This window comes from Trachurus japonicus, chromosome 23 (genome assembly GCF_045865225.1).
Source record: "Trachurus japonicus isolate A0001 chromosome 23, Traja_1.0".
NCBI classification, from domain to species: domain Eukaryota; kingdom Metazoa; phylum Chordata; class Actinopteri; order Carangiformes; family Carangidae; genus Trachurus; species Trachurus japonicus.
Window position 1 is genome coordinate 435,001 of NC_140929.1, and position 26,001 is coordinate 461,001.

A 26,001-nucleotide genomic window follows, 5' to 3' on the forward strand; every position below is an offset into this window, starting at 1 on the left:
CGAGCCCCGGTCCTTCCCCGGAGAGTCTCCATCATCATCACATCCACAACAGATAACACACTGATCATTTACCTTTAAAGGGTTATTAAAGGGTCATTCCCCCACATTCTGCAGCAGCAGCACCGACGCGGAGCTCCGGTGATGCGGAGGCAGCGGCCGCATCACCGGAGCTCCGCGTCGGTGTCGCTGCATCCGCCGCAGTTCCCCGAGCCGAGCCGAGCCGAGCCGAGCTAACGCTTCAGTCTGTCGGATCAGAACCAGAACCAGGACCAGGACCTACCTGCCATCCTGGATGCGGTGCAGCGCGTCACGCCTCTCCACAGCCGCGCGGCGCGCTCCCTGCAGATCCACCTTCCTCCCCCTCTGTCCGCAGTCTTCCTCACTCCTCTTCCTCTCCTCCTCCTCTTCCTCCTCTCTCCTCCTCCTCCTCTTCCTCACCTCCTCCTGCTCCTGCTGGGCGCGGTGCTGATCCGGATCAGTCAGCGGTCTGGTGACGGTACCAGTCCGAACCGGCGCCGCGTGCTCAGCATCAGCATCACCGGGTCCAGATCTTCTTGTTGTCTCCCTCCGCGCGTGCGTACACACACACACACACACACACACACACACACACACACACGGACCGGGTCTGCAGGATGAGAGTCAGGACTGATCCGGTCCGTGAACAGAACCTGAACCTGAACTGAGGGTTCTGGTGGAGGGGCTGGTCCCAGGTCGGTTTGACTTTTCCTATTTTTTATCTCTTATATGATCACAATTAGTGCATATTTTATTCATAGGCTATTGTTATTTATAATGACGCGTCTCTATGTGTTGTATGTTTTTACCTTTATGTGATTCTATGAGCTGCAACACAAACTGCCCTTTGGGACAGGAAATACACTGAACTGACTCTGAGACACTGGACCTGAAACCAGAACCAGAACCAGAACCGGGAATTCATTCTAATTAAAGCTGCGACCAGAACACCTGAACATCAGGAACACGTTGTCATGGAGACAACCAGCATGTAGGACCCGGTTCTTCTGGACCCGGTTCTTCTGGTTCAGATACTAAACAAAGATGAATTCAGACAGAGACGTCGTTATGGACCAAAGAGATTTTTATTGAAGCTTCAGATCCAGAACCACAGATACACGTGTAAACCTCCAGATGTGGACCAGGTCTCCAGATGTGGACCAGGTCTCCAGATGTGGACCAGGTCTCCAGATGTGGACCAGGTCTCCAGCTGCTGGTCTGAACACTGCAAAAACTCAAAATCTTTCCAAGAATATTTGTCTTATTTCTTGTCAAAATGTCTCATTTCTAGTCAAAACTAATCTCTTTCCACTTAAAATAAGACTCATCACATTAAAAATTAACTTGTTTTTAGATCATTTTCACTTGTTTCAAACTAATTTTCACTTGAAATAAGTAGAAAAATCTGCCAGTGAAAGCAAGTTTTTTTGTGTTTGTAATAAGAAAGAAAAACTTGCTCCACTATCAGATTTTTCTACTTATTTCAAGTGAAAATTAGTTTGAAACAAGTGAAAATGATCTAAAAACAAGCTGCTTTTAATGTGATGAGTCTGATTTTAAGTAGAATGAGATTTGTTTTGACTAGAAATTAAATTTTGACTAGAAATAAAACAAATGTTCTCAGTAAGATATTTGAGTTTTTGCAGTGCAGCTGGCGTCTGTTTTTCAAATCTTCATATTTACATAATTAAAGATGGCGGAGTGATGAAGGTGGTCTGTCCGACCGTCAGACCAGGTGGTCTCCATCAGGTCTTCATCAGGTCTTCAGACTGAGGATGGACAGTGAGATATACTGTAGTCCAGGCAATTCTAGCTCAGTTTGGACCCAAAATAGAACTAATTGTAACAGAGTGTTTTTCACCATCCATCATTTCTATGAGGTGTCCAGAACAACATACTAAAAGTCCTAAGAAATCCTAGTTGGGGAAATATGTTCAATTCTCATCAATCCAACATTGATTTACTGTATAAAGTCTATGGTGCCAATAAGGCCAGACAACAACACACCACAATGGGGTGTTCATCAAATTTCAGATGAACTCGTGCCCCCCCCCCCCTTGACAAAACGTTTTTTCATTTTCAACACATCAAATCTGTTCAGCAACTTCAGACCTATCCATAAATATAACGTGTTTTATTAATTTTTGAAATGTTTTTATGCACTTTTTTAAGGAGAAAAAAACAAAGAAAATTCAATATTTACGAAAAATGAGGTGCAGAGTGGATCACTCCATATGAGGTTATTAGAGCTGTGAATATGTCAATAATTAATAAAAACATTGATTTTGAGGCATTATTATTTTTGGAGTAATTAGCATTTATTCAAAAAAGTTGCAATAAAAATCTCATATAGGCTAGGCTATGAATATTTTTTTTCACTTTCAACACATCAAATCTGTTCAGCAACTTCAGACCTACCCATAAATATAACATTTTTTTTTTATTATTATTCTTACTTTAAAAAAAAAAATGTTTTTATGCACTTTTTGTCAGATGAATCCCTGATTTTTTAAACAAAGTTACATAAAACACAACGTCTGTGAGACAGTTGGTTTGTTGAGAAGCAGCTGAAGATCAGACTGGCAGGTCGTTGCTGCCCCCTGCTGGACTTCACACTGAACTGCAGCCTGAAGACTGGAGCGAGGAGGAGACACATCTGGACACATCTGGTCCATCCAACAGGAGATACAGATTCCTTCTAGCCAGATAGACTGAGGAACTCTTTTATTCCTCAGTCTGTTAAAGGGATAGTTCAACATTTAGTCAAATTGGCCCATCACCATAATCCCTATCATAGCAGTAGGTTCGTTACCTTTAATTGTCGGTGCAAGCTATTTTTAGAACGGTGGAGCAGAGCCGTGAGCTGCTCAGAGCTACGCTACGGAGGCTCATTATGGGATGTCTTGGTTTCCCTCATCAAATACACAATCCAACAACTCCACAACGCTCTGGTGGACAAGTTGTGAGCTGCACATTCACCACGCTATGAGACAATAACACAACGTTACCACACAGAGTTGTTTTAGAGGGAAATACAGAGACTGTTGATGAAAAACTGTCCCTGAAGGCAACGTGCATCAGTGGTTTTACATGAATTTCCCTGACTATAGGGGTTATGGCAATGGGCCAATTTGGCTAAATGTTGAACTATCCCTTTAACATGTTGACTCAGTTGGGTTAGTGTCACACGCCTGACGTTTGTCTCCTGTTATATTTCTCTAATGTTTTTGTTATTGTCTGGTGTTTGTTTGGTGTCATATTGTGTTATATTTTATAATGTTTTTTTGTTATGAGAAATTTCAGAAGAGATTCTGACAAATAAAGTTCTCAACTCAACTCAACTCAGTCGCAGCCCGCAGTGTTTTACAATATTGTGTTTTATCATATTGCAGTATAATTGCAAATGTAATGACTCATTCATTATCCCTGTGTGCATGTGACACTTCACTCACCTTTTGTTTCAACGTCTACAGTTTTTTTCTCAGCTCGCTCCCCTCTTTAAAAACTCTGGCGCCCCCCAGTGGAAGGCGCCTTCACAGTTTGAAAAACGCTGCTTCAGACCCAAATGAATTTATTTTGATAATTTCATGCTGATATTGGAGATATTGATACAAAACCTATAAGGCCATCTTGAAAAATGGCCGCCATATTGAATGTTCTGAGTTTTCCAGAAGAGAGACATTTAGAAATTTAGAGTATTTGTACCAAATTTACTGCTTCACAAAGGAAACGATTCTTGCCATAATCATTAATCATTAATTCAGTATTGGAAAGATTAGGAAATATTTATTTATGATTCATTCCCAATGTATATACAGTATTTTGTAGGTAATTATCAGAGTACGGTTGAATATAAACTCCCATTGGCCATTTAGATGATATTTCTATTTTCTTAGATAAAAGATTCTCTTCAGTGATTGGTCGTTCCTATGGACTAATGGAAGTGACGCCTGATAACCGACCTTTAACTGCAGCTTCAGACCAGAAGTCGCTTCTTAGTGTCGTCAGGAGCGACTCTAAGAAACTGGAGGTCCAGGTGTGTTTCCTGTCAGTGACATCAGAGCAGAAACAGGAAGTGGACTCACCGTGGAACCTGCAGCTCTTCCTGATGAAGTGCAGACAGATGTCATCTGGGCATCTGGGTTGAGGCTAGATTTTTTTTTTCTTCAATGAAAATCTTTATTTCACAATTGAAAAAGTTCAAACGTAATATAATATATGTATTGTGTATGTAATAAAGCAAAAATAAATATATAGATAAGACACTTATTATTCTGGGGTAAGTAAGTGAAAATGAGTTCAAGTATTTATTTTTATGTATTTATTTAAAAGGGACAATACACATTAATGAACTTCAGTATGGGTGTTAGCTGCTGCTAATTTGCATCCACAGTCCCTCGGCAGGTAGAAAATACACCAAGAATTATACAGTGGCTCACATCAAAACATTCATATATATACTGTACATTAAGTGCATGTCAGCATGGGTTCTATAATGTGCCAGTTTTTAAAGTGCCAGTGCAAGTTTAAATAGATAAAGTGCATGTCTAAATGGATGAATCTAGATGTGTATAATAGTGTGCGTTCACTTTTCTTGTTTAGCATCAGTGACAAGGTTTTTATATAGACATTACAGTAATAAAGTATCTTTAACTAACTTTAACTTTATGTGAAGACATTAAAGTTAGGAAGGGACTTCCTGTGGTATTTTCCTTTTAAAATCATGAGGTTTATTATGAAGCAGTTTGATTTGTCATCATGCTCAAATGTTGAAACAATATCTACATAGAAAAAAATAAAACAGGACAAGGCAGTTAGAAATAAAAAGTTAGTCAGAGGTTTCAGGGAAAAACTTTATCATAATTACTTCTTGTTTAGAGATTTAAAGAGAGAATTTAGTTCTAGTAGAAAATGGGCAAATTTAGGAATCAAATTTGCAAATTTTCGTTTGTGAATAAAGAATTTTGCATAAATAATGATAAAGTTCATTAGGTGTTCAAGAACGCGATCTTTTGGATGAGCAAAATAGCAAATAATATCTTTAGTGTTAAGCGAATAGAACCAAGCCTATTTTTTAGGCCTTTTCTCAAAAATTGCATATCCATAATAAAATGAGAATATCTCTGCAACCACAAGGTCTAACTATTCCTGAACGTGTTCTTAGACTGCAGAACTGTTCACAGCTGAGTCTTATCATCATCATCATCATCATCATCATCATCTTTATATAGAAAAGGTAAAATCATTAAAATATTTGTAATTTCATATGTGAAATGGGAAAAACCCTGAGAAGCTCAAGAGCTTTTAAAAAGAGGTCCAGACACAGAAAATGACAGAAAGACATACACAAGAAGGAGACATACAAATATACACAGACATACACATAGCTACATAATACATTTTGCGTGAAATGAACCCAAAATATATTCCAAACACTCACACTCCAATACTCACATTCTCACGCCACAGGGTAATCTACATTTCCACTCACACACTCACATACAACCCATAACCCCCCCCCCCCCCCCCCAAAGGAAAAGAAAAGAAAAGAAAGGAGAGAAAAAAGAAAAAAAAAGAAAGAAAAAAAAGAAAAAGAACTCCTAATCCTAACAAGTACCAAGTAGCCTGGTCAACATCAGTCATCATAATTGTAAACATGAGAAAATGACATCACAATCATGCATATTTCATATTTCAGCAGCAGTTTCCTCTTCAATCTCTTTTTGAAAACAAGTGCAGTTGAAGATGTTTGTAGGTCTTTGTCATCATCGTTCCATAACTGCAGACCTTTACAAACTATACTGAAACTAGTACATTTGAGTTTCCGTTTTTTTCCCTTAATATGATACTTTTTCCTAGTCTGATAGGCCTGTGATGGAGAGGAAATTGGAATAAGGTCACAAAGTCTGTCATTAAGTATATTGACAACAGAATACATGGTGCAGACATTATGAAAAATGTTGAGTTCAGTAACTTTTAGAAGACCATATTGATGAAAGAGTGGATCAGAGGAGGCATCAAATTTGGACCAAGATATAATATGTATAATTTTCTTCTGTAGAATCAGCAATTTGCCCAGATAACTGGGAAATGTATTGCTCCAAATTATATTGCAGTAAGTAAGATGGGGTTCAAATAATGATCGATATAATGTTAGAAGTGCTTCATTGAATCATTGTTGAAAGCGTCTCCTCCTGAGTTGAGAGCGTGTGCTGTGATCCTGATTACCACCGCTCCTTCACCACGATGAGAGAGGTTCGTTTGCAACTCGAAAGGCAACGTGACATAAACGCATACCCTCTATAGGTGTACATCGATTAACGCACAATAGTGTACATCGGTTACACAAATCTCTCTCTGTCACACACAGTAGCGTGTGAGGACGACTCGTTGCTGCTCCAACCTGTTTGTTCTGACGGTTCGGCTCTGAAAGAATAAAGATCCTCTAAGCTGCTGGTTGTCATGGCGATCATCATCATCCAACCGCCCCCAGCCGACCTCACCCAGCTGCACAAGGCCTGGATAATGATGTGACATTTCATTTAGTAACAACAGACCAAATAAAAAACTGCTTCAGACTCAAATCAGTCACAGATAGTCATCAATTAAAGGGATAGTTCACCCAAAATTGAAATTGAGAAGTTTCAGAGTCCTCCGTGGCTTCTCTGAGTTACAGGGGGTCTCGGCGTAGCAGTGCATGTCCATATAACGGTCGCAAATGGATACCAACTGTCTTCGTAACAAAAAGACACACCAAAAAACATCCAGATACCTCCATGCTGCTCCATGCTGCTCGTCCAATTTGACGAACCGAGAAGAGAAGCTTCCGCTACAAACAAGCTTGAAATATAGACTCATTTAATTTTTTTCGGGACAACTTCTCATGTCGGGGCTTCAATACAAGACGGACATTACATACGAGCAGCATGGAGGTATCTGGATGTTTTTTGGTGTGTCTTTTTGTTATGAAGACAGTTGGTATCCATTTGCAACCGTCATATGGACATGCACTGCTACGCCGAGACCCCCTGTAACTCAGAGAAGCCACGGAGGACTCTGAAACTTCTCCCAGCCCTTAGTCCACATGAGGGGGGGGAGATCATGAGGGACATTTCAATTTTTGGTGAACTATAAATATATCAACAAAAGATGTTTTAGTTTTTTAGTAACTTGAACCTGAATGTCCTACAAAAACTATTAACAGCCTCTTTCAACAATGGTTCCATTCAACAATGGAACCAGCATGTGTGCCTTCATCTCCAGGCTGTAGACCTGCATCTGCACACTGAACCAGAACCAGAGACCAGACCAGCACAAATAAAAAAAGAAACAACAAGTACCTGCCTGGCGTGTCGGGACCTGGAGCTGGAGCTGCTGGTAGGTGTTTATAATGTTTGATACCAGACTGTTACACGTCTATAATGTTTGATACCAGACTTTTAGCTGCATGTGTCTATAATGTTTAGACTTGAGTTATTATATACAGGACAAAGGTTCAGCAGTACATTTACATCCTGATGTTGGTGTGATGGGTCTTATCTCCTAGACGGAGCGCCGTCCTGGAGGAACGACCGGACAACAGCAGGTGACCGCCTTATAAGGCCTGGAGCGCTGTCCCGTCGCTGCTGTCCCGTCGCTCCTCCAGGACAGCGCTCCAGCTGTGTGACATCCGATAGGGCGGCCTCGATAACATCAGCTGATACCGTTGAAACATGTAAATGTACTGCTCAACCCTTTTCTATGTCCATATAAGAACTCGTTTAATTAGAACACAGACACAATGAACCCCTTTGGACTGTTTATAATGTTGAATAACAGACTGTTGCACATTTTTTAATGTTTAATACCAGACTGCTACACATTTATAATGTTTAACAACAGATTGTTAACAGATTGTTACACATTTATAATGTTTAACAACAGACTGTTGCACATTTTTAATGTTTAATAACAGACTGTTACTTGAACATGCAAGGTTGTGAACTGGTCTTGCATTGTTGCAGCATCCCACCTCTCACCACTCAACCTCCACCCCGATTACATTATTGTTCTTCATAGCACTGAAGCACCTAAGGTTGCACAATTGATTGATTTGTTGTTGTTATTATTATGCTGTGATGGCTCTATCGCAATTTTGTTGTTGCAGGTGACAATGACAATAAAGTATTGAATTGAATTGAATTATAATGTTTAATACCAGAGTGTTGCAGATTAATAATGCTTAATACCAGACTGTTGCAGATTAATAATGTTTAATACCAGACTGTTGCACATTAATAATGTTTAATACCAGTTACACATCTGTTTAATAACAGACGTTTAGCTCCATGTGTTTATTTTATCTATTTATTTGTTTATTAATACACATGGCCGAAAGGGAAAGCGGGAGAAGCAAAAGCTTATCTAGTCCCGCCCCCGTTACCCACAGAATGAAATCTTCATCTTCTTCTGTTTATGTTTGAACTTGAGTTCTTATATGGACATAGAAGGTTCAGCAGTAGCCTACATTTACATGTTTCAACGGTATTCTTTCATCTTCTTCAGAAGTGCAACATGATGTTGGTGTGACGCCAGACGGGTCTTATCAGCTGATGTTATCGAGGCGTGACCGCCCTATCGGATGGAGCGCTGTCCTAGAGGAGCGACGGGACAGCAGCAGGCCTTATAAGGCGGTCACACCTGCTGCTGTCCGGTCGCTGCTGAGCGTCTGTCTCTGATTGGCTCCTCTGACGGGGCGTGGCCTCTGCAGACAGGTGGCTATATAACTGAGTCTCATCCTGCACAAGAATTGGGGACCTGGGTCGGACCGGACGTTCTCCCCTTTCAGCTTGTTGCCATGGTGATTGGTGAGTTGATTGACTTATGTGTAACAGTCTGTTATTATATTATTATATTATATTATGTTATTATAACATTATTGAACATTATAACAGTGTAAGTCTATACATATAATATGGAACACTTGCACAATGTAGTGTGATGTGCCTCCGCTTTACCAAGTTATATTCCGCTCACTTTATCAAAGCGCAAGCGCTTGCTGTATTACATAACACCTAACTTTCTCATTCTTCATAATTATTTTTGTACATGTTGTGAATATTATAGTCAGTTCAGTTTGTATTTTTATATATAGCCTAGCAGTCGAAGCATTTTTGATCATTTAATCATTGATGGCATCTTGCCGTTAACTTAGCCTGCTGGCTAAATAAAAATTAATGGATAAATAAAATTACAGACAAAACTTCCATTCTTCATTCATGTTTGTACATATTGTTACTATAGTGTAGTCTGTTCAGTTTGCATTTTTGTTTATAGTGGTCGAAGCGTTTGATGATTTAATCATTGATTGCATTTTGCCGAGTCACTCGGCTAACCTACTGGCTAAATAAAAAAACCCACTGTTGTGTTTATGAAGAGGGCAACCAGCTCTACGGAGTTTATAAGGACTTTGGGTTTTTCAGCCCCTCTTTGCTCTTCATGTCTTCGTTCTCCTCCGTGAGTTTTCACTCATTTTCGGCTGAAGTTCAGCTGAGAGCTTAGTGGCAGGTTAAGCTAACGCTACGAACTACTAGTAGATCGATGATTTAAAATAAATTCAGAACACTATGTAGGCCTACAAAACTGAACCGACTAACGTTATAACAATGTGTACAAAAATAATTAAAGTGTTGTATGTAATTTTATTTAGCCTCTAATTTTCATTTAGCCAGTAGGCTAAGTTAGCCGAGCGGTTAACGGCAAGATGCGATCAATGATTAAATGATAAAAAACGCTTCAACCACAATATAAAAAAACAAACTGAACCGACTATACTAAAAATAAAAACTAACCTATGAAGAATGAGAGAGTTAGACGTGATATGTAATTATAGCATAGACTGTATATAAAAATACAGCAAGTGCTATGATAAAGTTGACAGCCGGAAGTAAGCAGACCGTAACTTCGTAAAGCAGAAGTAGCCTATGTCACACTACATTGTGCAAGTCGTCCATTGTGTAACGCTCACAGTATAAACTTTGTGTTTTTAACTCTGAAACATCCTGGAAAGACATTACTATCCCATCACAGAGCGCCTGCTCTCCCCGCCACAGAAACTAACACTTTGTCCTTGTTGTGATGATTTCTTTACTAAAATAAATGGTGGAGCAGTGCAGTGGTAATGTCCATAATATCTCTGACCGGTTATTTTAGTAAAGAAATCATCACAACAAGGACAAAGTGTTAGTTTCTCTCTGTGATGGGATAGTAATGTCTTTCTGGGATGTTTAAGAGTTGGGCTATCTGAGGTGAGTGGCTACATGCAAAAACATAAAGTTTCTACTGTTTCTACTCTACACTATATGAGTTCAGTGGTCTCTTTAAGGATTCCAGTCATGTACCAGAGATATTTGATTGTTTTCTGAGTGTTTGTTGTGGTTGAAAGAATTGCCCCCATGGGTTAGCATTGTGGCTATCGCTAGCGCCGGGTGGCCATGGTAACTCCGGTTTGCCTGCATCCATTTTAGTTGTAGTTTTTTGCTCCCCCCAACACTGGGTGACCATCAGGACAACGATTTAGGCGTCAAAAATGGACGAAATTCTCCTTTAACCACCAATAAATGAAAATAATTACAGACTAAAAGGATTGTAAATTAACTGCTAATGCAGACCAGGCTAGAAAAGTCACATTTCTCTAATCACAATTTTGCCTCAGTGTCTTCTAGGGGTGTTCCAACAAGGGTACCTCATGATTCGATTTGATTTCGATTATGGGAGCTTCGATTCTTCGATTATAAAGATTGTCTATTTGATTTGATTATTGGTGCCACAATTCTTATACATACAAGATTGATTTTGTCTTCATCTGTGGCTATATTTGTAAGTAAATAGCCAATCAATTAATTAAGTTCCTCTAAAAGTACACTCATTAAGAAAATAACAAGGTTTTTTTAACATTTGACTTGTATTTCTCAAAGACACAAAATATTGTATTTTATGTAAACATTTGCACTTTGACCTACTTAACTTTGACGTTAGCTTAGCTACTGCCATTAGCTTAGCTACTACTGCCGTTAGCTGTCCCACAGCCACTGATGCTTTCTCTGGCATAAACTTTGTTTACATGTGTTACGTAAATTGGCAGGGCTAACTGTTACCTGTTTAACTCATGGACTGTATAACATTAATAGCTCAGTGGCCGCTCAGCTCCGTTTGTTGTGGTCCCACTCACTAAACAGTCTGGGCTACAAAGCATCAACGTTAATTAATCGTTGCCAAATCGTCACGTGACGCATCGCGATGCATCGCCACATCGATGAATTGCACCCACCTCTAGTGTCTTCTCCCATCTGCTAGAGTTTGTTGAAGTGTGTCTCCAGGTAGCCACATTGTTTCTCAAGTACAGCTTCCGCTATAGAGAGCCGAAGCGGAAGCAGGAAGTAACGGCGCCATGGGTCCTCAATTCGAAAAAAGTCTTCATACAAATGAACGGGAGTCCAAGTTTTATTTCGTGATCTGTTTGAATTGTGTCATGAGAAAAAAATCTGTCCTCTACCTGTTTAAAACATCACGTTTCATGAAGAGAAATCAGCAGTTTGTTGTAAAACTATTGTAGAATAAAATTCAGAAGAATCCGTAACCAGAAAGACTACAGGTCGCGTAGGTGACGTTACCAAATGCCGCCCTTTCCTGTGTCAGTTGGTGACATATTTTTAGTGGGACACAGATCTGTAGTCTGCAGAGCGTCGTCACACTAAATACATTCTTCTGTTGCCGTTTTACGATAAACTGCTGATTTCTCTGCATGAAACGTGATGTTTTAAACAGGTAGAGGTCATATTTTTTTCTCATGGCGCAATTCAATCGGATCACGAAATAAAACTTGGACTCCCGTTCATTTGTATGGAGACTTTTTTCGAATTGAGGTCCCATGGCGACGTTACTTCCTGCTTCTGCTTCGGCTCTCTATGGCCTCCATGTCGGACATCCCTCTCATCTTACAGCAAGGCCTGGCTCAATTCAATTCAATTGACCCTTCGCGTAAGCCCCGCCCCCTTGGTTACTGTTGCTACGCCGGGCAAGCTTTCACTCCCAGCCATGCTCCTGGCAATATTTGGTATCGATTTCAAAGGAAATATCAGCAATTTTCTGGATAAACTGTTCTGAGATAATAGAGAGAAGAAGTCACAAAGATCATTCAGAGTTTTCAGTGACGTGACTCGCGCAGGAGGATAAAACATCTGTTCAACCACACGACTGGACAATGTACAGAGCAGCAGTAAGGATCGGTCATTTTACCGTCTATCAACCCACCAAGACTTAGGTCATCTCACTGGTCATGAAACGTTGTCAAACTAAAAGTTTTTGGGCGATTGTGAACCACATACAGCTTTGGCTGCTGTTTTTTTTCTCCCACCGCTGTATCAGTCAGTGAAAGCAGTCCCTGCCTGGAGGATCCCTCGCCTGAAAGCCCAGGTAAAAGCCCTAAAAGCCCTAGAAGCCCAGGTAAAAGCCCTAACAGCCCAGGTAAAAGCCCTAAAAGCCCAGGTAAAAGCCCAGGTAAAAGCCCTAAAAGCCCAGGTAAAAGCCCTAAAAGTACAGCTGTCATTTCGGAGGTGAACATATGGTTTTCCCCATATTTACACTTGCTCAAGTCGAAAAAAAAGTCCGCTCGTATCTGAACATCTCTATATTGCTGCTGCCGCCGCCGCCACCGCCGTAGTAGCAGCAGCAACAACAACATCCTTCTCTACAAACAAATGTTTTTCGTCCTAGTCTCAAAATGTGTCCACAAAAGCAAACGTAATGACTCAACTGCGGAAAGCTTGCCAGGCCTATAGTTACGGTTGCTAACGTAGGATTGGACAATAGCCGTTTGTGGGAGAAGTTGGCGAAGGGTCAATTCAATTCAATTCAATTCAATTCAATTCAATTCAATTCAATACAATATACTTTAATTGTCCCCGTAGGGAAATTCGTTGTGGGCTTCACAGGTGGTCCGCAGTTTGACAATAAAAACAATCAAACAAACAAACAATAAAAATCGAGCGATCAGTAACCCGTACTGCTACAGTACACATCATCATAAAATATACATCAATCAATCAATCAATCAATCAATCAATCAATCAATCAATCAATCAATCAATCAATCAATCAATCAATCAATCAATCAATCAATCAATAACCTGTACTGATACAGTACACATGAAACAACTACGTTACCCATACCAACACAGCACACAGCAACAAAAAATGGCAGTTGGCAGTTGCCCAACCGTTAAAATACAGTACACAGTGTTTTATCAACTGTACAACTACATATGTGCATTCAGAATATTAACAGATGTTGGAATAAAAGAATGTTTGTAGCGGTTCAACCTGCTCCGGGGAACTCTAAATCTCCTCCCAGAAGGAAGCAGTTGGTACTCTGAATGGAGAATATAAGATTGATCAGACAAAATTTTGCATGCGTGTCTCAAGGTGGATTGTTCGTAAATGGATTGAAGAGAAACATGATCTTTAACGCCCATGATTTTCATGGCATGTTGTACCAGGCGATTAATTTGTGTCTTTAGTTGAACAGACAAGTTGCCATACCAGGCTGTAATTCCGTACCTTATGATACTCTCCAGTACGGCATGATAAAACAACAACATAAATTTCTGCTCAACACCAAAAACTCTCAATCTGCACAGAAAATACAGTCTCTGTTGCAGTTTGGAGCAGAGACTCTCCACATGTGCCCTCCAGCTGAGTGTGTCATCAATGTAGACTCCCAAGTACTTATAAGAAGAGACCTGAGCGATGGGTTCATTGTGGATGACCACCGGCCTCAGGTCGTCCACAGCTTTAACATGAACACCATCTCTTCAGTTTTCTTTACATTTAGCATCAGATAATTAGAGTCACACCACTGAACAAAATTACAGATCTCAGAATGGTAAGCTTCTGGACTGCCATTCTTGTGCAACAGCCCCAGAATGGCCGTGTCATCTGAAAATTTGATGATGTAGTTATCAGCTCACATTTCTTGCTCGAATCAGTCATGGTGTAGTAATAGTTGTCACAATGGTGAAAATCAATAAAAATAGCAATGCTGTGTTGAGCAGATTCGACCTAAGCCGCCATCTTCTCCAGCTGATCACGTGACTCCCCTGAAGGATGAGATTAACAACCCACCAACACCAACACACACACACACACACACACACACACACACACACACACACACACCCTCCCCTCAGCCCATCTAGAGCAGGTATCTCAGACAGCAGGTTTCACCTTGTTCTTGATTCTCTGTTTCAGTGTGACTGTCCCTGAACGCCTCACTCCACCACTGACGCACCAACGCCACAGGGTCCTGGTCCTTTTCCTGGTCCTGGTCCTGGTCCTGGTCCTGGTCCTGGTCCTGGTCCTGGTGGTCACAGGGTGATCAGAGCTCCAACATCTGACAAGACTGTGCAGTTCCTCTCCTGACCGCTAGAGTGAGTCTCCAACAGTGAGTCAGTCTACAATGTCCTTAAACTTTACAGCAGAAATAAACATGTTTACAGTCTGGTACAGAAAAGCTCTGGTCTCTATAGCGACTGTTTCTACAACTCACCTATTTGCACTTTATGAAACAATAAAGGTGTGGAGACTGTAACCTCAGTGTGTCTCCTACAAGCCATCAGTACACATTGCAATTTAACAACATTCTTACAATTCTTTCTTCTTCTTTAAATTCCTCATGTGCAATTAATTAAATTAATTAATCAATTAATTATGTTTTAATATTTTGGGGGCTTTTCTGCCTTTAATTGATAAGGCAAACAATTTCCCTTAGACCCTCACAGTAACTGAGGAAAAACTCCCAAGAAAATCCTTTTAATGGGGGAAAAACAGGTGAAATCTCAGGGTGAGCAACAGAGGAGAGATCCCTCACCCAGGATGGGCAGACATGTCTGCCTTTCTGACCCATGGAGAGAGCTGGTTCCACAGTAAAGGAGCCCGGTAACTGAAGGCTCTACCTCCCAGTCTGTTTTTAGAGATATAGTAGGGAGGTTAAGCGACATTTGACTTCAAGTCATGATGCAAAGGTCCCCTTTGGCATGGAAGTACCTTAGGGTCATACAAATAAATCTATCCAAAGACACAAGTGAGATCACACTTTGTATCCCAAATAAACACGTTTTTAAAATGCCTTTTTTTAATTGAGAAAACGCATGTTAAAAGCACATTCCATTTAGAATGTCCATAGAAACTACAATGTTTTCAGCTCCCGGATGTTATCTACAGCTTATTTGTGATGATTACAATATGTCAGGATTGTTTCTCAATTTGAATGATGAACAGGGATCTAATGCCTTTCAATCTGTAGGGTGGACTGACATAGGAAGCCTAAAGTCCAGTCATGACATTTCATTATGGCTCATTTGAAATAAGAAATAAAGATACTATAACATCATGAGATTGATAAGATGAGCATTAACAAGCATTCACAAAAGTAAAAATCTACCAAAATAATGAAGCTTACCAGTTTATCAACATTACTCTAAGAGAGGATCTTAGCCAGCTATACTGCGCAGGTGAAATAAGTCAGTCCTAATCATATGCTTTATGTGGGAGCTGCGAACCTAAACTTCCCTACATGTATATAAAAGCTGAACATGGCTTATTAAGGGCGTTCTACACTAAAATCTGTTAGTTTACTTTAGGAGCACAATGTAAAATGATTTCAGTGTCAGGTTATATAAGCCTTAAATAATGTACAGGGTCCAGTGTGACCCATTTTTACATTTGAGAACAGTAAAAACATTTTTCCTTTGACTTTAAGTTGACTTTCTAACATGACCCAGAATGGGTCATACATGTAAATTCAACTTTTTTAAATCAACATACACAAGCAGTAACTAGTTCTAGGTAGGCCTATATTTTGACCAACACAATATTCGGCTAATTGGTCTTTCCTGACACTACTGTGATATGAATTACATCTTATTATTTAATTACTTGTAGGCTATATTTGTTGCACTCCGTCTGATTTTTAACAAATCAGTATCAGTATAGTTTTATTAATGTTTTTACATTAATAAAGCCCAATATCCTGTCACACAAGCAGCTCCATGTTGTCTCAGAAGCTGTAGATCTCATCCAGGAGATGAAGGCATCAGGGGATCTGCCTGAGTTTATATGGACATTCTAAATGGAATGTGCTTTTAACATGCGTTTTCTCAATTAAAAAAAGGCATTTTAAAAACGTGTTTATTTGGGATACAAAGTGTGATCTCACTTGTGTCTTTGGATAGATTTATTTGTATGACCCTAAGGTACTTCCATGCCAAAGGGGACCTTCTCGTCATGACTTGAAGTCAAAGGCCTATTTTTTGGGCTTAACCTCCCTACTAATACCGGGAGTCACTAACCGACCTGCATTCTGGGAGCGGAGTGCTCTGGTAGGACAGTAAGGAATGATTAGTTCTTTCAGATAGGTTGGAGCTTTATCATTAAGAGCCTTATAAGTCAGCAGAAGGATTTTGAAGTCTATTCTAAATCCTACAGGAAGCCAGTGGAGAGAAGCTAAAGTGGGAGAGATGTGCTCTCTCTTCCTAACTCCTGTCAAAACCCTTGCTGCGGCATTCTGGACCAGCTGGAGACTCTTTAGAGAGTTTTTCGGACATCCTGACAGGAGAGAGTTGCAGTAGTCTAGCCTAGAAGTGATAAATGCATGCACCAGTTTCTCAGCATCACTCTGGGAGAGGATATTCCTAATCTTAGTGATACTGCGCAGATGGAAGAAGGCGGTCCTAGTCACGTGTTTTATGTGGGAGCTGAAGGAAAGGTCCTGGTCAAAAATGACTCCAAGGTTCCTCACAGTTGTACTTGAGTTCAGGATGATGCCATCCAGAAATCTGATAGGATAATAGTTCTAGAGGATGTGGAAGGCAAGGCATGGCAAGGCAATTTCATTTGTATAACCTGTTTTTACAAACCGTTTTTCTCAAAGGGCTTTACATGGCATCATAACAACATCCTCTGCCCTTAGACCCTCACATCGACTGAGGAAAAACTCCATGGAAAACCCTTTTAACAGGGAAAAATTGGAGTGTGCAATATCATGAGGTAGGCACGTGTTGACGTGGGGGAGGTTTCTGGCTCTGAATCAGTGCAAACACTCCAGTATGGTCTCACTTTCACATGTCACAGGTTGAGGGGAAGTTCATTATATGGCAATTCGCTCTGCCTGTCAGTGGTTACCTTGTTTTTTTTAGTTCAGCCTGTTTAACCTGGTTTAACTCCCAGTAGCTTCAGTTCCTCCCATCTGGTAATACAGTGACTGTTATGTCAAATGTAATATGTTTTTTTTTATGTTTCTCAGAAACAGGCTGAACGTAAGGGTCACTAAAGAAGTCAGCCACCATGGGGAATGCACCATCAGAGAGCAACATGGGCGACCGGCTCAGGTGCTACAGGTGTAACGTAGTCCTGCCCCCGTGCAAATCTTTCTCAGATCTCAACACTATATTCCATGAGGGGAGGGAAGTGTACACTTTCAATCAAGGACAGTACTACAGAGTAAAAGGTCGCCACAATGAGTACAAATGTCAGAGATGTTTTCATACGGAAAAGAGAGATAAAGAGAGGAGACAGGAGGAAATGCGGAGGAAAGAAAGACAAAGACGACAAAGAGAGGAAAGAGAAAGACGACAAAGAGAGGAAAGACAAAGACGACAAAGAGAGGAAAGACAAAGACGTCAAAGAGAGGAAAGACAAAGACGACGAAGAGAGGCCAAGAAGGCAATGGAAGAGAAACTTAAAGAGTCAGAACAGCAGGCGAAAGAGCAGCGAGAGGCTCGAGAGGAAGAGCAGATCCAAGCTGAACAGAGCAGGAGACGAGTCCTCGTCAGCCACCTGGACGAGGTCGATGAAGGACCAGATAAAGACCAGCTTCTGGAAACCATCTCATTGAAATGCAGCATCCCTGTGTCAGAGCTGAGTCTGGACCAGCTGACTGCCGACCAGCTGGGGAGCATCACAGGTGCACTGGAAGAGTTCCTGTTCAAGGATTGGCTCGATGATCCTCCATCACTCAGCACTCTGCAGCACACACAGGTGTTCATCACAGAGCTGTGTGTCATGTCCCTGGAGATCCCTGAGGGACTCTCCCTACAAACCATGTCCAACCATGTGCAGTCACTGGTGGAAACCATCAGCCAATCAGCATGCAATGTTTCTGAGACTCTCCTGCTGACTCAAGCCCTGTACCTGAACCTGTTGCACCTCCTCAACACCCACGACAGTGAAGACTCTGATGCAGTTCTCATCGCCAAACAATGGGCTGAGGGCGAACTCTCTGCTGATGACCTCTACGTGGTTGAGTTCCTCAGCACCCTCATGTCCTCGCTGCAGAGGGCAGTTGAAAGGGCCTCTGTGGTCATTTTGGATGCAGAGGTCCAGTGTTTGAAACTGCTGCTTTCCACACTCACATACCTGAATGGCAGAGAAAGCCATCTAGAACCCACGGAGATGCTTGTCCAACTGGTGGAATCGAACCATTGGACCTGCACAGAGGCAGTGACTCTGCTCAAAGCACTGTCAGAAAAATACCAAGATGATGCTCAAATAACAGAAGTGCTCATGATGATGCAAGTGTACAACATCTCACCAGAGTGGACAAACGACTCTGGACACTCCCTCATCCAGGCTCTTGACTCTATTGGCCCTGAGAGGTTCCTACCTGAATTTCTAAAGACTCTCAGGAAGCAAGATGAAAACAATCTGGATTCAATTCTAGAAGAACTCAAAAGAACAAAGAATCTGGACGATTCTGTTGTTCAAATGATGAAAAACATTGTCATTGGTGTCCTACGGTATTCAGAGAACGCCCCAAAAGATGAACCCTTCCAGAAACATTTATTCAAAGGTGCAAACATGGATGAAAATGACATTCAGAACTCTGCGAATCAGCTCTGCAAAGCAGTTTGTAACACCAAACACTGGTGGCCCACAGCAGAACAGATCCTGGCATGGTGTGGCTGGTTTCTCCCTGTAATAAATGGGCCGGTACAGCAAGTTGGCATTGACGAAGACCCATGTGTGATCGCAATGTCAGTGGCCTCACAGGTGTGCATGGGAAACAAAGTGGACATGGTACTGAACCCTGATGAAAACTCACATGAGAAAATAGAGGACTGGTCTGACTTCTACAAGCACCTTGGGATTTCTATCAAAGCAAACACAAAGAAAACAAATGCATCACGAAGAGATGTTTACAGTGCAGACATAGTGTACGGCACCATTGATGACTTTGTGTCTGATTACCTCCAATTTGGCTTAGAAGCCTTGGAAACTGGGAACTCACAGATCAGCCGGGAATTTATAATAGAAGAAGGAAGTCTCAGTGCATTCAACAATCTGGATCTGTCGAGGTTCAAGGAGAGCGATGCCTTGATGTGCACAGCAGAGATCCTGCAAAACCTTATGGGTAGTTTTCATAGGGAAGATGTGGAGCTGAGACACAGATTCATGAAGGCTCTTTTTCAAGCTCTCCACACTCAGCTCAACAAACACACAGACACTGGCAGTAACATCATAACCATCTTGAAAAGATGTACTGGAAAGGAACTGTCCACCAGCGAGGTCTACGCCTTGATGCTTCTGGAGAATCTTCTGACAGAGTTCACTGGAAAAGCAGAAGGTGAGAGAAACACAGAACTTCTGGGAGGCAGATTGTGTCTGGAGGGTTTACTTGACTGCACAGTGAAATTCCAGACCTCAACGGAGAAAACCAAAGACCTCTTCCAGATGATGTCCAATATTGTTCGAGAAGGGCTTTGGTCACCAGCAGAAGGTTTGAACCTGCTTGGAACATTAACCGATCACCATCACGATAGAGACTATGTCTCCATCATGAAGATTTTACATCTGATACAAACATATCAGGTAACTCCTCGGTGGACAGATGAGAAGAACCAGTCTCTCCTGATGCTTCTAACCACATCTGAAACTAAGAATCTGACTCAACATCTAGAGCAAAGTTTAAGAGATGAGGGAAAAAAAAGCATTGATTGTCTTTTTGATGAAATACGGCAGATGGAAAACATTGATGAGCAAACACTGCAGAAATCATACGCTGTGGTGACAGCTGTCATGAACCTGATTGAATCAGGGGAAATCAAAAACCACACTGATGTGGATGAGGCCAGGTCTTGCAGTCAAAGCATGGATACAGAGGATCTTCAGCGTGTCCTGGCAGTCTTATGCAACGCTGTGCACCTGAAAATAGGTAAAGAGAAGTGGTTTCCCAGAGCCACTCAGATGATAAGCTGGTGCTTCCTGGCCTTGTCTGACAATGGAAAGCTATTGGAGATGGGAACGGGGGAGGGGAAATCTTGTGTCATCGCAATGTTTGCGGCTCTGCGAGCACTCAAAGGTGAAAAAGTAGACGTGGTGTCCAGCTCTTCTGTGTTATGTCAACGAGACGCTAAGGAATGGGAGGAGTTCTACTCCTACTTTGACATCACTGTTGACACAAACACGAATAAAGTCGAAGATGAGGAGAGAAAAGAGTGCTACCAGAAGGACATTGTCTACGGGACGATCGAAGCCTTTGCAGCTGATCACCTCCGCCAAATATTTGAGATGAAGGATATAAGACCCGACCGAGTTTATCACTGCATCATTATCGACGAAGTGGACTCACTGCTTTTGGATCAGGGAGTGCAGCTGACCTACCTCTCCAGTCCCATGGTCGCCATGCAGCACCTGAATGCTCTCCTGGCCATGATCTGGGGCCACATCTGCCAGTACAGCTTCTTGTCCACAGGACACCAGACCTTTCTCCAGGGTCCCCCAGTTTCATTCTTCAAGGCCACCTTTGACTCTATTGAATCAGAGGAAATCAACGACCCCATGGATGTGCTGCATATTGCAGAGGATGCAAAGATTGTGCCAGAAGGATTTACAGATGACTTTTTTGAAAGCGCACAACAAGAACCTCTGAGTGCTCACACAAAACTGAAAACTGTGAGTCAGGATTCAATGGTACAGTTCTTTCATGAGATTGAGAACTATGTCCCCTATGGCTTCACTGTGTACACTATAGATGAGAATGGATCACTCTGCCTTACAAAATCCAGCCCATACGCAAATCAGGAAGCTCCAGAACTCACATTTCTTGTTTTGGGGGAAGGCTTGTGTTGTCCACTCTATGAGTCTGAAGACGGTCTTGTCAATCCCATTGCAGAGTTCCTCTCAGGGAAGATTCAATACACACCATGCACTAATGATGAAAAGAAAATCAGCATCCCTGGATTCCTGAAAACTCTGATAGAGAAGAAAATGTCCTTGTGGGTGGAGAACGCCTTCCTGGCCAGAACACTGAAGCAAGGGCAGGAGTATGTCATAGAAAACGACAACATCTGTCCCGTAGACTTCAAATCCACTGGTATTGTACAAAAGAACAAGAAGTGGGGTGATGGTCTGCAGCAGTTCCTTGAGCTCAAACACCAAATCAAACTGAGTACGATTTCAATAGTGACAAACTACATTTCTAACCTGTCCTTTTTTGGAAAATATGATGGGAAAATATATGGAACAACAGGGACGCTTGGGAGTGAAGCAGACATGCTGTTTCTGCAGGACATATATCCAACTCTCTCTGCCTGCAAAATGCCACCTTTCAACCGCAAGAAATTATTTGAGGTTCCTGGTGTTCTGAAGACGTCAGTTGAAGTGTGGAAATCTGAAATAAAAGATGTGGTCATGGCTGAAATTTCCCCAAATTCATACAGAGAGGGAAGAGCAGCCCTGGTGATCTGTGAAACCATCAACACAGCAAAAGAGCTCCATGAAGAACTGAAAACAATCGTCCCAGGTCAAACCATCCTCTACTGCCGCAGTGATAAAGACAGTCTGAGCAGAATAGATGAAACACTGAATCCTGGTGATGTCATTGTTGCCACAAACTTGGCTGGTCGTGGCACAAACATTAAAGTCTCTGACCAAGTGAACAACAATGGAGGATTATTTGTGATCCTCTCCTTCCTCTCTGACAACAGTAGAGTGGAACGTCAGGCATTTGGCCGAACTGCACGCAAAGGTAAACCTGGATCTGCACAGGTGATCACGACCACTAGTAAGATGCAGGACGTCTTCAGAACAGTGTCTACTCTGGATGAAGCAAAAGACACAAGGGACAAACATGCAGCAGACAGGATAAATGACATGATGAACAATATCACCGAGATGAAACTCCGGGAGGACCTGTTTTCAGAGTACTGTGACACCCTTCAGAGAATTTACCGGCACGTTCAGGACAATGACGATAAAGTTGATGTGGACATCATGAACGAGTACTGGGGGATTTGGTTGCAAACTAATTCAGAAGAAATTGTCCAGTTGAAGGATAGTTACTTGAAGAAGAACTTGAGATCTAATTTGGGGAATGCAAGAAAACTGGTTGAAGAACAGAAATCACCAAGTTCTAGCATTTACCATTACATCAAGTTTGGCAATATCGAAATGGGTGAAGAACACTGGAGTAAGGCCATGGCGCTGTTTGCCAGAGCTATGGAGCAAGATGGAAGTTGGGCAGCTATAGCTTATTACAGCCATGCATACTGCACCATAAAGAACCAAGAGGAAAATTACTTGGATGTTGCCATAAATGATCTTAAAGAAGCACAAAAGTCTCTGAAGTACCTCAGCGAGGAATGCATTATCTCCCTGCAGTTTTCAAAAATGTTCACTGTTGACCCCGACACCAAAGAACCAAACAGCCTTGAAAAGCAGTTAACAACCAAGTGCAACATGTTCAGTTACTTTGAGAAAAACATTGGTGAGGCTCTCCAAAAGCTGGAGGACATAAAAGCCAAGGACAGGGATGCAATTGCCAAAAGAGCAGCCATTATCACCCTGGTGTCGAGTGGAGATGATGATCTCCAAGCACAGGCCGACGATCTGTACAGTCGAGGTCTGCAATATGTCTTTTCTGTGGAGGAGGCACCTCGTTTCCCATGGGAAGCTCTGGTGGTGTTCTGTCTGGGAGTTTTGCAGATTGTTGCAGGGGCAGTGATCACTGCATTAACATGTGGAGCATTAGCCCAAGTTGGCATTGGGTTGATGGTGGAAGGAGTTTCAGACTGCTTCACTGGAGTGGAGTCAATGATAACAGGAGAGTTCAGTTGGAAAACATGGGCTATAGATAAAGCGATTTCCATTGCAGTGTCTCTCATTGGGTTTGGAGTTGGAAAGCTGCTTTCAAAGGGATACAAAGCCACTAAACTGTTGGTTAAGGGGTTAGGCAAACAACTGAAGGCATTGCCAAAGTTAGTGTCCAAAGGGACCAAAAATATTATTAGCAAGACTACAACGACAAGTTTGAAAAAGGGATTAAAAGAGTCTGCAAAACAGCTGGGAAAAACCATTGTTTTCAAGGGACTTGAAAGGGCAGAGAAGGCAATACTGGACGAAATCCTGAAAGCCCTCAAGGAACAGGTGAAAAGGGGAATTACAGAGAATGTGAAAGCCCAGCTGGAAGCAGAGCGCTTTGTCAGATCAGTCAACTCCATTGTGTTTGCACACATTAATGATGACCAAAAGATTTCTGATGTCCTGGATGAAAATGGAAAGAAAGGACTTCTGGCTATTTTCACAGAATTGAGCAAGTCTTCGTTAGAGCCTTTCTACACTGACCTCACCTGGCAGCAGAAACTCAACAAAGCTCTCTTGAATGTGATAGATAAAGTTAAAGGCGGGGGGGACAGGGGGGACTTTACACGTCAGGTTCTAGTAGCCATCAAAACGGTTCACCTGACAGTACTGGCAACAGATGCCGTCCATGCAGTGGTCACACTCTCAGACAAGTTTTATGAAAACTTCTATGATGAGTTGAGTGAATTTCAAGAGAAAATGCAAAGGCAGAAGGTGGTGAAGGTCGACGAGCTGTCCAATGAAGAGCGCAGGTTGCTGAAAGAATTCAGGCAGGAATTAGCCAACAGCCTCAGTGCTTTGGTAGCTGACGCCTTGGTGGAAGTGTTTCATCAAAAGTTCTCCACTCACATCGTTTCCATTGTCCAATCCAAAGCAAATGCTGTCATAGGCAAACATGTAACCAAACATGTACCCAAACTCAAGAACGCTGCCCAAACACTGAGAAAAAAAATCAAAGTTGGACCAAACGAGGGGCAGAAGCAGAATCTTGCAGTAAAGTTTGGAAAACGCTCAGAGTCGCATGCTGCAAAGATCAAGGACCCCAAAACAGCAGGCAGTGTGGTCGATCTCATGGTCCTGTCAGAAACCACCAACACTAAGATCGTCATCCTGAGAGAGAACGACAAAGGCAAGTTGAGCAAAATGCAGGAGATTAACACTAAAACTGCCAGTCTGACCGTGACCCTGGTCTACAGACCAAAGGGTGTGGAACACCCAGACGGCCATTATGATGTGCGAATCATTAACAAGATAGAGAGAGTATGGACTGACAGCAAGAGCAGCATGTTTCATGCATTGGCACGAGGCATGAGACCAGGAGCCAGTGATGCAGACGTCGCCTTGGAAGCACGCCGCCTCCGAACTGAGGAGGCCAACGCTCTGCGAAGGAACCCCAGGCGATGGGAGTTGCTCATCACCCGCAAACAATGGACAAACACACTCAGAGGAGGGAGCTGGTACAATGTAGAGGGAGGTGGCCCAAGAAATGTCATAAAAGAAAACAGACGTATGTTTGAGAGAAAAGTCAATGGAGAAGAATTCAGCAGAAAATGGATCAGACAAAAGAGAAATGATGACCCAGAGGAGTTCATCAAAGCAGACCAACAACCTCCACTGAACATCCTGGTGCTTGCTAAAAAGATGAACCAGAGCAGCAGATTAGCTGATGCCATGCTTGACAAGGCAATGGAATACAGGGAAACATACTTCCCTAAACTACCCATCACCTATGCACCAGGAAACAAATTGTTTTCCAGTTCACAAATGAAAAGCTTCAGCAACGTGCTGGCTTCCAGGATATGCCAGGATGACATTGTGGGCACAATTAAACTGGCCATTCTTGGTGCGATGCCCAGAATAAAGTTCAAGTGGCAGAAGAAAATGAAAGTGAGCGTGACCAGGTTTAAGAGTTTTGAAGAGTGTTTTTACCAAAGTGCAATAGAGATGTTGATGGAATGGGAGCGAATCCTGAGCCACATGGGCCTGATGGGAAGGGAGCATCGCCAAAACTTGGTCAAGTGGGTCAACAACCGCAGCTACGACGACAAGAAGGACCCACACAGGATGGAAGTCTCCAGACTGAAGTGACTCTCAGGTAACGACACAAGTCATTTTTATTAACAACTTTTTATTGTTTTGAAGTGTTAACAAGTACAGCAGTGAGACAGGTACATTGCAATCAAAAGAAAAAGAAAAAGTAAGTGATAGAGGGAAAAAAGGGAACCTCATGGCGACCCCTCATAAATCTCTTGCAGGACATGAGAGACAAAAAATGCAAATTAGTACCAGCTCCAGCACTGTGCATTCTCATAGCTCCATATTTATTATGTCAATGTAAGTGTTAAGCCATTGAGGCTTAGTTACTGTATGTGGAGGTTTACTGACCACATGAGTCTTGTACAACAGCAGGGTCCAGTTCTATAGAGTCAGTAATAAAGACACAGTGTGATCTGAGTGTGTTTTGTGTTTGCAGTGGAGCACCGACCCCTGAGGTAAACCAGAGATCCACCACCATGAGGATCACCTGGAGGCTCACCTGACTGGACTTTCTTTATTATCTCTGACATAAACAGCAGCAAAGATTGCGATGTCAAAGTTTCTACTTTACTTTTAATGTTTCCATTTGTACTTTTTATATATTCAGTCATTTTAATCTTTCTTTTTTGCTTGCTCAAACATATTTTAGCAAAAAAAACAGCTACTTAGCATAATTACTTCAGATGTTGGATACCTTCACTCCACCAGGGGGCGATGTTTTATTTTCTTTAATATTCAATACATGTTACTTTAATGTTTTTAATCATTTTGATT

The 26,001-nt window shown here is 41.9% G+C and overlaps 1 protein-coding gene across 1 annotated transcript; it reads left to right on the forward strand.

Annotated features, from left to right (window-relative positions):
- Nucleotides 1-17,397: 17,397 nt before the first annotated feature.
- LOC146962224 (uncharacterized) lies at nt 17,398-25,792 on the forward strand. Its single transcript, XM_085769563.1, has 2 exons — nt 17,398-25,285; nt 25,664-25,792. The coding sequence occupies exon 1, from the start codon at nt 17,398-17,400 to the stop codon at nt 25,276-25,278; it is 7,881 nt and encodes a 2,626-aa protein (XP_085625689.1). The 3' UTR covers nt 25,279-25,285; nt 25,664-25,792.
- The last annotated feature ends 209 nt before the right edge of the window (nt 25,793-26,001 follow it).